Consider the following 12,754-nt stretch of genomic DNA (forward strand, 5'->3'; position numbering starts at 1 on the left):
CGGCTCCTCACCGTGCCGCCCCGCACAGAGCACAGCTACAAACCATCTAGACGTCCGTCTGCACAAGAGCAGGTTAAAAACCAGGGTACGGTGGGGCCTCCTCCCTTAAAGGTCATGAGAAGACATGTCCCCACTGACACAGGACACTGGGCACTCACTGCCAGGAAAGCAGCGGCTCCCTGCAGAGCGGACGACCAGGGCACTGGTGGGGGGTGCGGGGTGAGGGGCCTGGAGTGCGGGCAGGAGCCAACTGCCTGACTTCACATTTGGATCCACCGTTTATGGGAAAGTGAGTCAGCGAAGTTACTTATTTTTCTTGACTGCTGCCCCCTCAGTAAAATGAGGATAAAAAGAGCTAACTGCTGGGGTGCTGGCTGGCTCAGTCAGTACAGTGTATGACTCTGGATCTCGAGGTTGTGGGTTCAAGCTCCACATTGGGTATAGAGATTACTTAAAAAGAAAAAAGAAAAATCTTTAAAACAAAATTTAAAAAAAAAGTAAACTGCCTCATCAACTAGATTACCTGGGTCCCTACACTAAAGACGATTAGAACAGTGTCTGGCACACAGCAGGTGCTCAACAAATGCTTGCCCGATGGTGTTCACACCTGGTGTCATCCCTCCTGTGTGACTGGAACACACTGACACGCTTCTATAATTTGGAACATCACTGCTGTGACCTGGTGACACGTTGTTGTGATTTCCATCTCACTAGCAACCCGTGCCCCTGCCCAGCTTCGAGAGAATATGCTGCCAAGTCGCAGGGGGCCACATGGCAAGAAACGGCCAGAAAAGAACTAAAGCCCTTGGTCCAACACCGTCAAGGGTCTGGCTTCTGCCAGCAGTCCGGACAGCAGGCCAGCGGGCCCCGGCCCAGGGGAGCCTTGCGGAGCCCGGACGCAGATCGCCTCACACAGTCACGTCCACATTCCTGACCCTTCCTGCCCCACAGACACTGAGATGATAAATGTGTGTTGTGTTACACCAAAGTCAGAGAAATGCAATAAGCTGTCTATATGCATAACATTTGTCTCAGAAAAAGTCTGAAAAAATATACAAGTGTGCCAGGATTTGAGAGATTCTGCTTGAACATTTTTCTTGCTTTGCTCTATTTTCTAGTTTTCCTTTACTGATCATATATTATTTATGTAATGTTAACAATTAAAAATTAAACCTAAAACAGACCTTCATTTTCTCTTACAACTGCCCCCTGAAACCTCTCATACATCATTACTGTGCTTAACAGAGTAGTTGTCGCACTACCTACAAAGAAAGGAAATCTGCTAAGTAATTCATCATTATACCTATATGAATTCTACTTTCTAAATAAATTACAAAATGGAATTTTATCTTGCTGAAAAAGAATAACAGCACTTGAAAAAATACAAATGTCAAAAGTGTACCTAATATCAAGACATCCTGAGAATGAAAAAGAATGCGAATTAGCACCTAACTATTTGCACGATCACACTCACCTCTGCTATTTGGAGAATACGGTCCATTGTGGACATTCGCGTTTGCCCAGGTTGAGTGAGGAGGTTCCCATCAAGGCGTGAAAAATCAAAAGGGATTAGGCAGGTCACGGAGAGCCACAGTAGAAGCATGTAACGAGTCTCCCAAGTCTAAGAAGTTAAAGCAAAGTAACATGACCCGTTTCAAGCACAGAGGTAACCCGCATGCCCCGCTCACAGTCCTACTCTCTCCCTGCCCACGCACTGCCAACCACAGGCCCTTCAGATGCCGTCACCCCAGACCCTGGAACGCACCCATCATAAGCCCCTCCCATACCCCATCCCACACACCCTCTGTCATACAAACATAGACGGCTACCTCAGCAGACAAAAGAAACACCAATATGAACAAAGAAAAATTGTAATACATCAATATAATGGCTTCTCCTCACTAGCACCTTCAGCATGCAATCAGTCTTGTGAGAAAGCAGAAGCAGATAAAAAACCAAAAGACTTAAGAATAAAGAAAAAAAGGGGCACTTGGGTGGCTCAGTTGGTTAAGCAGCCGGCTCAGGTCATGATCTCATGGCTTGTGAGTTCGAGCCCTGCATCGCTCTGTGCTGACAGCTCAGAGCCTGGGGCCTGCTTCGGATTCTGTGTCTCCCTCTCTCTCTGCCCCTCCCCCACTCCTGCTCTGTCTCTCTCCAGCTCTCAAAAGTAAATAAACATTAAAAAAAAAGAATAAAGAAAAATATTCTCAACTTCCAGCTTAAAGAGGAGTTCCCTTATCTTAGGTAGTCAATAAACAAAGACTCCACTTGGCCCCAGAATGAGCCATTCTGGGCACGAGAATAGAGCGGAGCTGGGGAGCTGGGGAAATGCTCATCTACATCTTCAAATGAAAGGACTCATTCAGAAGCCACCCCCTGGGGTGATGCCCTTGTGAACTGATCATTCTGTGCGTAAGAATGCTTCCACAGTGACCCGGCTCCTGGGGGAGGCCTGCTAACAAGGCTGGCCAACCCTGGGCAGCTAGGAACCTGGATTTCCAGAGGCTTCCCAGCATTCCCAGAGAAAAGGGCCTCTCTGTGCTTGGACCATCCATACAAACCACAGGGTTTATGTTGAAACCCACTTTCCTTTTGGGAGTTTGGAATTTCAGTCCATGCTCAGCAGAGTACCCATATGACCAGCCCCCAAGAAAAACCCTGCACACTCGTCTCTAGGAGCTGGTGGGGGCAACACTTCACACGTATTATCACAACTCAGTGCTGGGGGAATGACAAATGCCCTGTGTGACCTAACTGGGAGAAGACTCTCGAAGCTTGCTCCTGGTTTCCCCTTTGCTGAGTTTGCTACTAACCACTCACAGCCATAAGAACAACTACCTACGGAGTCCTATAGTGGCCTTAGGGAATCATCAAACCTGGGGGTGGTCTTGGGTACCCCCAACATAATTATATGTCAAGTTTAAAAATTCAGACAGTTGACATACTTATCACCACACCAAATGTAAGCATTATTTTGTTCTTTATAAAGATGATATTTTAAAAGGAAATAATTTGGGGCACCTGAGTGGCTCAGTTGGTTAAGCGTCCAATTCTTGCTATCGACTCAGGTCATGATCTGACAATTGTGAGATCAAGCCCTGCATCGGGCTCCATGGTGAGCATGGAGCATGCTTAGGATCCTTTCTTCCCCTCTCTCTCAAAAATAAAAGTTTTTAAAAATTAATTAATTAATTAAATAGTAAAATAAAAAAGTAAAAGGAAATACTTTAGGGCGCCTGGGTGGCTCAGTCGGTTAAGCATTTGACTCCTAATGTTGGCTCAGGTCGTGATCACGCAGTCATGGGACTGAGCCCCATGTCAGGCTTCATGCTGAGCGCAGAACTTGCTTTGGATTCTTTCTCACCTTCTCTTCTCTCTCTCTCTCTCTCTCTCTCTCTCCCCCTTCTCTACTCGCTCTCTCTCCAAATAAACATTTTTTAAAAAAGGAAAGAATTTGAAATAACATATAAAAAAGAAAGTCAAAAGAATAAAAAAGTAAAAAGAGGAATACAAAACAGCATAACATAAAACTGAAAGAAACAGGAAGATGAAGCTGCATCTCAGGAGAGGAGCAAACAAGGGAAGAAAGGAGGGAGAGGGCTGGGAATGAAAAGAAGGAGAAAAAAGACACTCACCTCATGGTCTCTAGGATTCTGATTTGTAAGCATATCTAAAACAGGCTGTACATCAGCTACTTCGTGCGGAAATAAACGAAGAAATGTTTTATATCCTCGAACCTACCAGATAAAAAGACATTGAATTACTACATAATTAGAAAATGCAGAAAGTAACAAAATTATCTTTTTCCTCTATCATCCAAATCCCACCACCTACCCTACCCAGTGACCAGAGAATTGTGTCACATCACAGTGATACAACTTGGTCAGAGTAACCACACCTATCTTTGCTTCTTATATCATCCACTCACATGTTCTGTCCCCACTTGACTAACAAATATTATATATGCATCATCAGAAACACAGATATGTCACAAACTGAAAAGTTTTCCCTCCACCTTGTTTATACAACTGCCCTCTGCGACTCATGAGGAATAAGTCCTCGAAAACCTCAAAGGTCCCCAAGTTCATCAGCGCTTCCATCAACGCAGTGGTGCTACACTTCAGGAGAATTCAGGAGAGACCCTGCGCTCTACTGACTGAGCCGCCTGTCAAGACTGCAGACCAGTCTCGGTGGGGGGGGGGGGGGGGCGGAGGGGCAGCCCCCCATGGAGCTCTCTCACTGGCCAAGGACCTCTTTCCACCATACAGCAGGCACTGCTCCACCGAGTAACCCCACAAAACCCACCCCCAGATGGCTCTGAGTCACTCCCATGGTCAAAACTGCAACTGGTTAAGTCTGTAGGCCAGCACCCACACATCACCTGGGAAGAATACAGAATATCAAGCCCCACCCCAAACCTGCTTACTCCGAATCCACATTGTTATCAAGATCCCCAGGAAACTCATCTGCATGTTAAAGTTTGAGAAGCACTTCCATTTTCACCAAGCTTGTCTACTTTTTCCTTGTAAGAAACTTTCTGAATTAGTCATCTCTCTCCCACCTCTCTCTCCCTCCCTCCCTACCTCTCCCTCTCTCCCTCCCCCTCTACCTCTCTACCTCCTCTCCTGCCCCCACCAACTCCATTCTAACTAGGTAGTGATTGATCTACTCCAATGCAAGACCCTACATATCTCAGACATGGTTTCAGCCAAAGGACCCCAGAACCACTATCTTTAACATCTGATCCCCCACATATGGTAAAAAGAATGAAACCCACAGCTTATGTTTGAGAACAATCTTTCCTAAAAAAATAACATCTGGAAGATAATTTCTGAACCAAGTACATAAGAAAAGGGTTCTGTCCACTATAAGGTGCTCTGTAAATGGTACCTTGGTGATGATATAAAGAAATTTAAAGCTCAGATGTATGAGGTCAGCTGGAGATGTCTTATCTTGCACTACATCCAACAACAAGTTCACCATCCATTCTAGGAAAAAAACATATGCAAAACATTTACTATAAAATTAAACATTAATATGATATTAAAACAAAATGCCAGAAGAAAAAAAGGGTTTATTTATAAATGTAAGAGTGGTTCAAGATTAGTAAGCCTATATAATCCAAGTATCAACAGAGCAAAAGAAAAACATTTTTTACTGTTTTTTTTTTTTTTAGAGAAAAGAGCACACAAACACATGCAAGTCAGGGAGGGAGTAGAGGGGGAGGGAAAGAGACAATCTTAAACAGGCTCCACAATCAGAGCAGAGCCTGCCATGGAGCTCAATCCCATGACCCTCGGATCCTGATCTGAGCAAAAATCAAGAGTCAGATGCTCAACTGAGCCACTCAAGAGACCAGAAAAACATTTTCATCTTAACAGTTTCTAAAAGAGCACAGAATTAATACAATATTCACAACATTGATCCTTGCTATTAAAATGTAGGAGGGTAAGGAAAGGTATTAAGCAGGCTGTGTTTTAGCTTATGGGCAAGTAATAAATTGTATCATGTATCTTGAATGTATCATAGATAAGCTGCTATATAACGACCACCACTTCAGATAGCTGTGAAAGTAGGTGATTAACTAGTTGTTACATAACCTTCTAATTTCTGTATAAGTCTAATTACATGAAATAGAAGTTAGGGTTTTGATTTGTTACTTTGCTTTTCTGTTTGGAGTGTAATTGTAACTACTGTAGTGTAAATGATGGAAAATAACTGCATATGTTAAAAAACAAATAAACAGAAGGAAAAAAATAAAAAATTAAAAAAATTTTTTTAAATTTTTTAAAAATGTAGTTGGCACCAAATATGGATTCATCAAAGGCCTGAATGAATGAATGTATAACAGCTGAGCAAAGAAGTAAACGTTTGCTAAGTTAATAGGATTGGTTTTTATCAATGAAACACACACATTTCTATTCCAAGAAGTCCCAGCTGCATCCATGGAGCTGTCATTATTCAAAGAACAACTGAGTTGGAAACTCCCAGAAACAAATCCTTTCCCAGAGATAGGTCCACTTGCTTTAGGTTTCAATGGACTTGTATTTTTGCTGTTTCGCTGTTCTGTGTCTGAGGCAGCTGTGGGGCTGGGGAAGCGTGAGGGACTTGAAGGATCTCAGCTTCCCATGTGCGATCTACTACTTAGGAGCTGTGTAATTGTGAGGAAGTTACCACTTTGCTGGGCCTCAATTTCCTTTACGGTGATATGGAGATAAAATATAATACCTTCTGAGGATGTGGAGAAATTAGAACACTTGTATGTTGATGGTGGGAGTGGAAAATGGCATAGTTGCTGCGGAAGACAGTCTGGCGATTTCTCAAAAAATTGAAAATAAAATTACCATGTGATCCATCAAAACAAATAAATAAATAAAATAAAATAAAAAAAAATAAAATAAAATGTAGGAGGAGGGCTCCACACTGGATATAAAGTCTACTTAAAATAAAATTTGGGGGGTGGGGGAGGCAACTGGGTGGCTCAGTTGGTTAAGCATCGAACTTCAGCTCAGGTCATGGTCTCACAATTTGTGGGTTCAGGGCCCACATCAGGCTCTGTGCTGACAGCTCAGAGCCTGGAGCCTGCTTCTAATTCTGTGTGTCCTCTCTCTGCCCCTCCCACACTTGAACAAGCATAGGCGCCATGTGTGTGCATGCTCTCTCTCAAAAGTAAATACAGGGGCCCCTGGGTGGCTCAGTCGGGTTAAGTGTCTGACTTCAGCTCAGGTCATGATCTCAGTCCATGAGTTCGAGCCCCATGTCCAGCTCTGTGCTGACAGTTTGGAGCTTGGAACCTTCTTCAGATTCTGTTATGTCCCTCTCTCTCTCTCTGCCCCTCCCCTGCTCATGCTCTGTCTCTCTCCATCAAAACAAACAAACATTAAAAATAAATAAAGGCCAGCATTCTTCAAAAAAAAAAAAAAGTAAATACATATGGAAACAGCAAAACTAAAAGGCAACGGACAGAATGGGAGAAGATATTTGCAAACGACATATCAGATAAAGGGTTAGTATCCAAAATCTATAGAGAAGTTATCAAACTCAACATCCAAAATATAAATAATTCAGTGAAGAAATGGGCCAAAGACATGAATAGACACTTCTCCAAAGACGACATCCAGATGGCGAACAGACATATGAAAAAAATGCTCAACATCACTCACCATCAGGGAAATACAAATCAAAACCACAATGAGACACCACTCACACCGGTCAGAGTGGCGAACATTAACAACTCAGGCAACAACAGATGTTGGTGAGGATGCAGAGGAAGGGGATCTCTTTTGCACCGCCGGTGGGAATGCAAACTGATGCATTCACTCTGGAAAACAGTATGGAGGCTCCTCAAAAAGTTAAAAATAGAGGGGCACCTGAGTGGCTCAGACGGTTGGGTGTCCGACTTCGGCTCAGGTCATGATCTTAGGGTCTGTAAATTCAAGTCTCGCATTGGTCTGTGTGCTGTCAGCTCGGAGCCTGGAACCTGCTTCGGATTCTGGGTCTCCCTGTCTCTCTGTCCCTCCCCCCACTCATGCTCTATCTGTCTCAAAAATGAATAAATGTTAAAATATATATGTATTATTTTAACAAAAGAAGCCGGAGAGTAAATAAAGTAGGTCACTGGGTGCCCAGGGCCAAGATAAAGGTAACTAACTGCAAAGGGACACAGTTAACCTCTTGGAATGACACAAATGACACCATGATAGCGGTGGAGGTGCATACAAATGTGTGCAAATGCATACATTTGTCAAAACTCAAACTGTATACTTAGAACGGATGCATTTTATCGTATGTAAATTATATCTCAACAAAAGTAACTTTGGAACTGTTTAAAGAAAATGAAAAGTGTATAATGACCAATAAAGAGATCAAGCTAGTGTTATTTACCAACTATATAATTATTTACCTGCTTAGAAAACCCAAAGAAACTGGGGGTGCCTGGGTCGCTCAGTCGGTTAAGCGTCTGACTTCATCTCAGGTCATGAGCTCACAGTCTGTGAGTTGAAGCCCCGCGTTGGGCTCTGGGCTGACAGCTCAGAGCCTGGAGCCTGCTTCAGATTCTGTCTCCCTCTCTCTCTGCCCCTCTCCTAATCATTCTGGGTCTCTCTCTCTCTCTGTCTCTCAAAACTAAATAAACATTTAAAAATTTAAAAAAAAAAGAAAACCCAAAGAAACGGAAAAACTAGTAAAGTATTTCATTACACAGCAAACTTTAAACATTACATCAAGTTATTGTCTAGAGTGCCTAGTGGTTCAGTTGGCTAGGCAGTTAAACGTCTGACTTTGGCTCAGTTCATGATCTCATGGTTTGTGAGTTTGAGCCCCACATGGGGTTCTCTGCTGTCAGCACAGAGCCCGCTTCAGATCCTCTGTCCACCCTCTCTCTGTCCCACCCCCTCTCGCACATGTGCACTATCTCTCAAAAATTAATAAAAACATTTTTTAAGAAATCAGGGGGTATTTAGGTGGCTCAATCAATTAAGCATCCAACTTCAGTTCCGGTCATGATCTCATGGTTTGTGAGTTTAAGTCTGCTTCGGGATCTGCTCTAACAGCTGGGAACCTAGAGCCTGATTCAGATTCTGTGTCTCCCTCTCTCTGTCCTTCCCCTGCTCACACTCACATGCACGCTCTCTCTCAACAATAAACATTTAAAAACAAACTTTAAAAAAAATAAAATTTTAAATTAAAAAAAATTTTTAAATAAAGTCTTTTTTAAAAAAACAAAAACCAAAGACATATTGTCTGACTCCATTATATGAAATGTGTGCAAGCATTTACATGAAATTCAGAGACAGAAAACAGATTAGCAGTTCGCAGGAACTGGCGGGAGAGTGGGCGTAGGGAGGGGCCGGTTGATGGATATGGGCTTCTTCTAGGGGTGATGGAACAATCAGTGGTGATGGCTACACGACTCTGGTGTCCCAAAACCCAAGAGACGGAACTCGATGGCATGTAAGCTACACCTCACCTCATGGGCACGAGTGGTTTTCATCCCAGAGCAAAATTCAACAAACCACTTAGGGCAAGTGAAGCGCTCTCCGGAGGAAACATGAGCCCCAGGTACAGGAAGGCCTCCTCCTGGCACCTGGAACATGCCCAGTGTGGTAGAAAACTCAACCAGCTCACGTGTTCCCACGGAAAATCTGCTCATCCGCTCCCCACACTGCCCCAGCTGGAGTTGCCTGACAGACCCCGCTCAGGATGGGTCTAGCTGGAAACGCTCCAACTTACAAAACACTAGCACAGGAGCCTTCATCTACATCCGTTCGGTCTTAAATATGGAAACAGTATCATGAAAAGACCAAATCACACACAAAAGCTGATGCCAGAGGAAAGAGGTGAACTTGAGGGAATGGCAGGAACAGTCAGAACTGGGCTCCCAGGGATTCTGAAAGCCAACAGACATTCCACAAGAAGAGGGACCAGAAAAGCAGACTATTCCAGATGCTTATCTCAGCAACCCTCACCCCCCAAGCCCCAGTAAAACGAAATAAAGAGATACAAATCCACAAAGAAAAAGAGAAAAAGAAACAACAGCCAAGAACTGTCACCTGTGGCCTAGACACTGGACGGCGGCGGCAGGCAAACCCCTGGTGCCAGGAGCAGCTGATAGGCTGCCGACAGGCTGCCGACAGGCGGAGTGCTCTAAGGCCCCCAGCCCCTTGTCCATGTAGCAGACCAGAGGTTTACCTCTCTAGACCGCTGAGCCCCATAGCCATTTAGCCACATTTGGGGGGTTTTCTTATCAAATAAAAAAAAATTTTTAACTTTTTAATGTTTATTTACATTTGGGCGAGAGAGTGCACAAGCAGGGGAGGGGCAGACAGAGACAGAGACAGAATCCGAAGCAGACTCCAGGCTCTGAGCTGTCAGCACAGAGCCGGACTAGGGGCTCGAACCTATGAACCATGAGATCATGACCTGAGCCAAAGTCATATGCTTAACCAACTGAGGCGCCCCTAAGTCAAATAAAATTTTAAGTTCAGTTCCTCAGGGCGTGCCTGGGTAGCTCAGTCAGTTAAGCATCTCACTCTTTATTTTGGCTCAGTTCATGATCTCACGGCTCGGTTCCTGAGATCAAGCCCAGCATCAGGCCCTGTGCTGATGGTGCAGGGCCCACCCAGGATTCTCCCTCTCCCTCTGCCCCTCCCCCTCACAGTGCACTTGCTCTCTCTCAAAATAAATAAATAAACATTTTTTAAATAAATAAAAAATAAAATAAAATTCCATTCTTCAGTCATACTAGCCAAATTTCAAGTGCTCACCAATCACATGTGGCTACTGGTGACCTTACCAGATAGCATAGATCTAGAACAGTCCATCATCACACAATTCTCTACCGGACAGAGGTGCTCTGGAGAGAGCAGGTCCGAGATAAAGCCAAGAAGAAGCTGACAGCAGCCAGCTGTCAGAGTCTGATTCAATCAGGACTTGGCATTCTGGGGTAGGAGGCCCATAGGGAGACCCTCGCCCACAGCTGCACCCTCCCCCACAGTGTAGCAGCACCCAGGAGCCAGCCATGTATGCCCCAGAGAGAAAATCCAACCCATAGGACAACCGTGAAAAATAGGAAACCAAGGACAAGAGCTTTAAGATGGTAAAAATTGGACAAAATAAATTCCAGACTATCCTCATGGAATGTCCTCTGCAAAACGAAGATCAAAAAGCAAAACTATGTGGGAAAAGCTAAGGGGCCCAGAGGGTCACTCCTGGAAATTCAGCATCCAGTTCACGGGCTCACCAGAAAGAGAAAGCAGAAGCAGAGAAATGACCAGTGACAAACCAGGAGTCCCCTGCGCCGAAGGATGCAAGTCTTCAGACTCGAAGACTGTCCAGCTAAGGCCCAGCACAAGAGAAAAAGCCTAGAGCAAGTCACACTCTTCTAAGAGATGAAGTTCTAGAAACTTTCAGCAGAAAAAAGCCTCCTGAAAAAGTAACCTGGACTTGGTAGCGGTGGGCAAGGGAGCCAGGCCTCTGTCTTCCGCCAGCCAAGACAGCAACCAAGGATGAAGCTGCGTTTCTTCTGCCTGAGACCAGGGAAAGCTCGGAAAGCGTGCCCTGCACACAACCCGCGTGTTAACCGAGGAGGAAACCAACAGCTTGCACAGCACCAGCCCCCTTTCCAAAAGGCACACATGTGTGCTCTAAAGCTAACGCTTAAGCCTCACATGGCAATGTGTCAAAGTTCCAACAGCCCTGTGGGGCAGGCAGTGCTAATAATCCCCATTTTACAGGCGCGGAAACCCAGGCCAGAGCAGCGGAGTGGCTGCACTGAGAAGCCAATCCAGGCCATCGGCCTGCGGCTCCTGCACCTAGCCCCCACCCAGAGCTGCCTTTCAATTTAAGTTACTGTGGCTACCTTCCTCTTTCCTAAGCTCAGTGCCAAAAGTGTTACTTTTGCATATAAAAGAAAGAGAAAAATGTTATCAGTATGAAACAAGTCAAAAACAAGGGGCACCAGCTGGGGTCACGACCTCACACTTCAGGACTTCGAGCCCCACAGCAGGCTCTGTTCTGACAATGCAGAGCCTGCTTGGATCCTCTGTCTCCACGCCCCCTTTCTCAAAAATAAGCAAACATAAAAAATAATAAACAATGAAAAACAAAAGAAACAAAGTCACTGCCCTTATACTAAGTTAAGGAAACTGGAACCCCACTGTCTCCCTTTCCACAGAAAACTCATCATCCTTCCATGGTGATCTCCAGCAAGCGCTGGGGGCTGTCTAACAAAATGTGCCCGGAAAACAGAGGAAAATACACACGATGAGCAAGGGATGTTCAGACTGCGAGGAAACAAGGCCCGGGCACTTCATCCCGACACCCTCTGCTGGCACACACAAAGCACCTGTGATCATCAACACCAGCATGACCAGGCCCTGCTCTTACCAAGGTGAGGGTCCAACAGATGAGGCTGCTCCTGGTACTTGTCCATTATTACTAAAAAGGAAAACACGAGGATTAGCATCGCGGAGGCAAATAAGCACACGAGCCCGGGAAATCCTCAACTTCTCCTCACTGGCTTCTAGACGCTCCTAGGGCACAAGCCACGGAGGGCAGCTCCCCACCACCGCTCCCCTGCCCACCCCCCGTCGGGCCCCCATCGGGCCCCACGCCCGCTGGGTGCACAGCACACCTTCCCCAACTCCTCCGAACCAAGTTCTCCCCTTCGTCAAACGAACACCTCCCCCCGCCCGACCCTTCAGACCCCAGGCGGCTGGGTTTCTACTCCTTCCAGCAGTCAGCACAGCGCCTGTCAAATCCAGTGGCCACTTGGCCTGTGACAGTGGTCACCGGCCACACACCTGCACACGTGACACGTTCCCAGGAAGGGGAAAACAGGCCTCGCTGGTCCCTGGATATGCACCTCACCCTCAGAACAGTCGTGTGCACACGACTACCCCCGTTCACGGCCGAAGAAACAGACTCAGAGCAACGAGGCGCCGCGCCCGAGCGGCAGGCAGGGCTTGCGCCCCGGGGGCGTCCCCAGAGCACACGCTAGGTCCGGCCGTCCTGACACACCGAGGAAGACAAAACCATGCCGAAAGTTGGGGAGTAGGGAGGGCCCACAAAGATGGTTTTCCTGAACTGCAAACGCCTGCCTACCTCGCGATGGGGCCCCAGGGAGTCGTCTACCAGGTGCTCGCGAGACCGCGGAGGTCTAAGCTGGGGGAGCTGACCCGAACGGTGACCGAGCGCGCCCCGCCACCCCGCGCCGCCCGGAGCCCGGGCCGCCGCGAGCGGCCACCCCTGCGGG

At 46.1% G+C, this 12,754-nt stretch overlaps 1 protein-coding gene across 4 annotated transcripts in view; it reads right to left on the reverse strand.

Annotated features, from left to right (window-relative positions):
• Nucleotides 1–11,933, reverse strand: part of TBCD (tubulin folding cofactor D) — a 149,575-nt gene extending 137,642 nt beyond the window's left edge. For all 4 annotated transcript variants that reach the window (XM_029928649.1, XM_029928652.1, XM_029928650.1 and 1 more), the window contains exons 1-4: nt 11,887–11,933; nt 4,891–4,988; nt 3,636–3,737; nt 1,475–1,621 (exon numbers count right to left, since the gene is read on the reverse strand). In XM_029928649.1, the coding sequence (XP_029784509.1) occupies nt 1,475–1,621; nt 3,636–3,737; nt 4,891–4,988; nt 11,887–11,932 (393 nt within the window). In that variant the 5' untranslated portion in view covers nt 11,933. The remainder of the gene's footprint in view (nt 1–1,474; nt 1,622–3,635; nt 3,738–4,890; nt 4,989–11,886) is intronic.
• Nucleotides 11,934–12,754: the final 821 nt, after the last annotated feature.

The sequence above is a fragment of the Suricata suricatta genome, chromosome 17 (assembly GCF_006229205.1).
Source record: "Suricata suricatta isolate VVHF042 chromosome 17, meerkat_22Aug2017_6uvM2_HiC, whole genome shotgun sequence".
NCBI classification, from domain to species: domain Eukaryota; kingdom Metazoa; phylum Chordata; class Mammalia; order Carnivora; family Herpestidae; genus Suricata; species Suricata suricatta.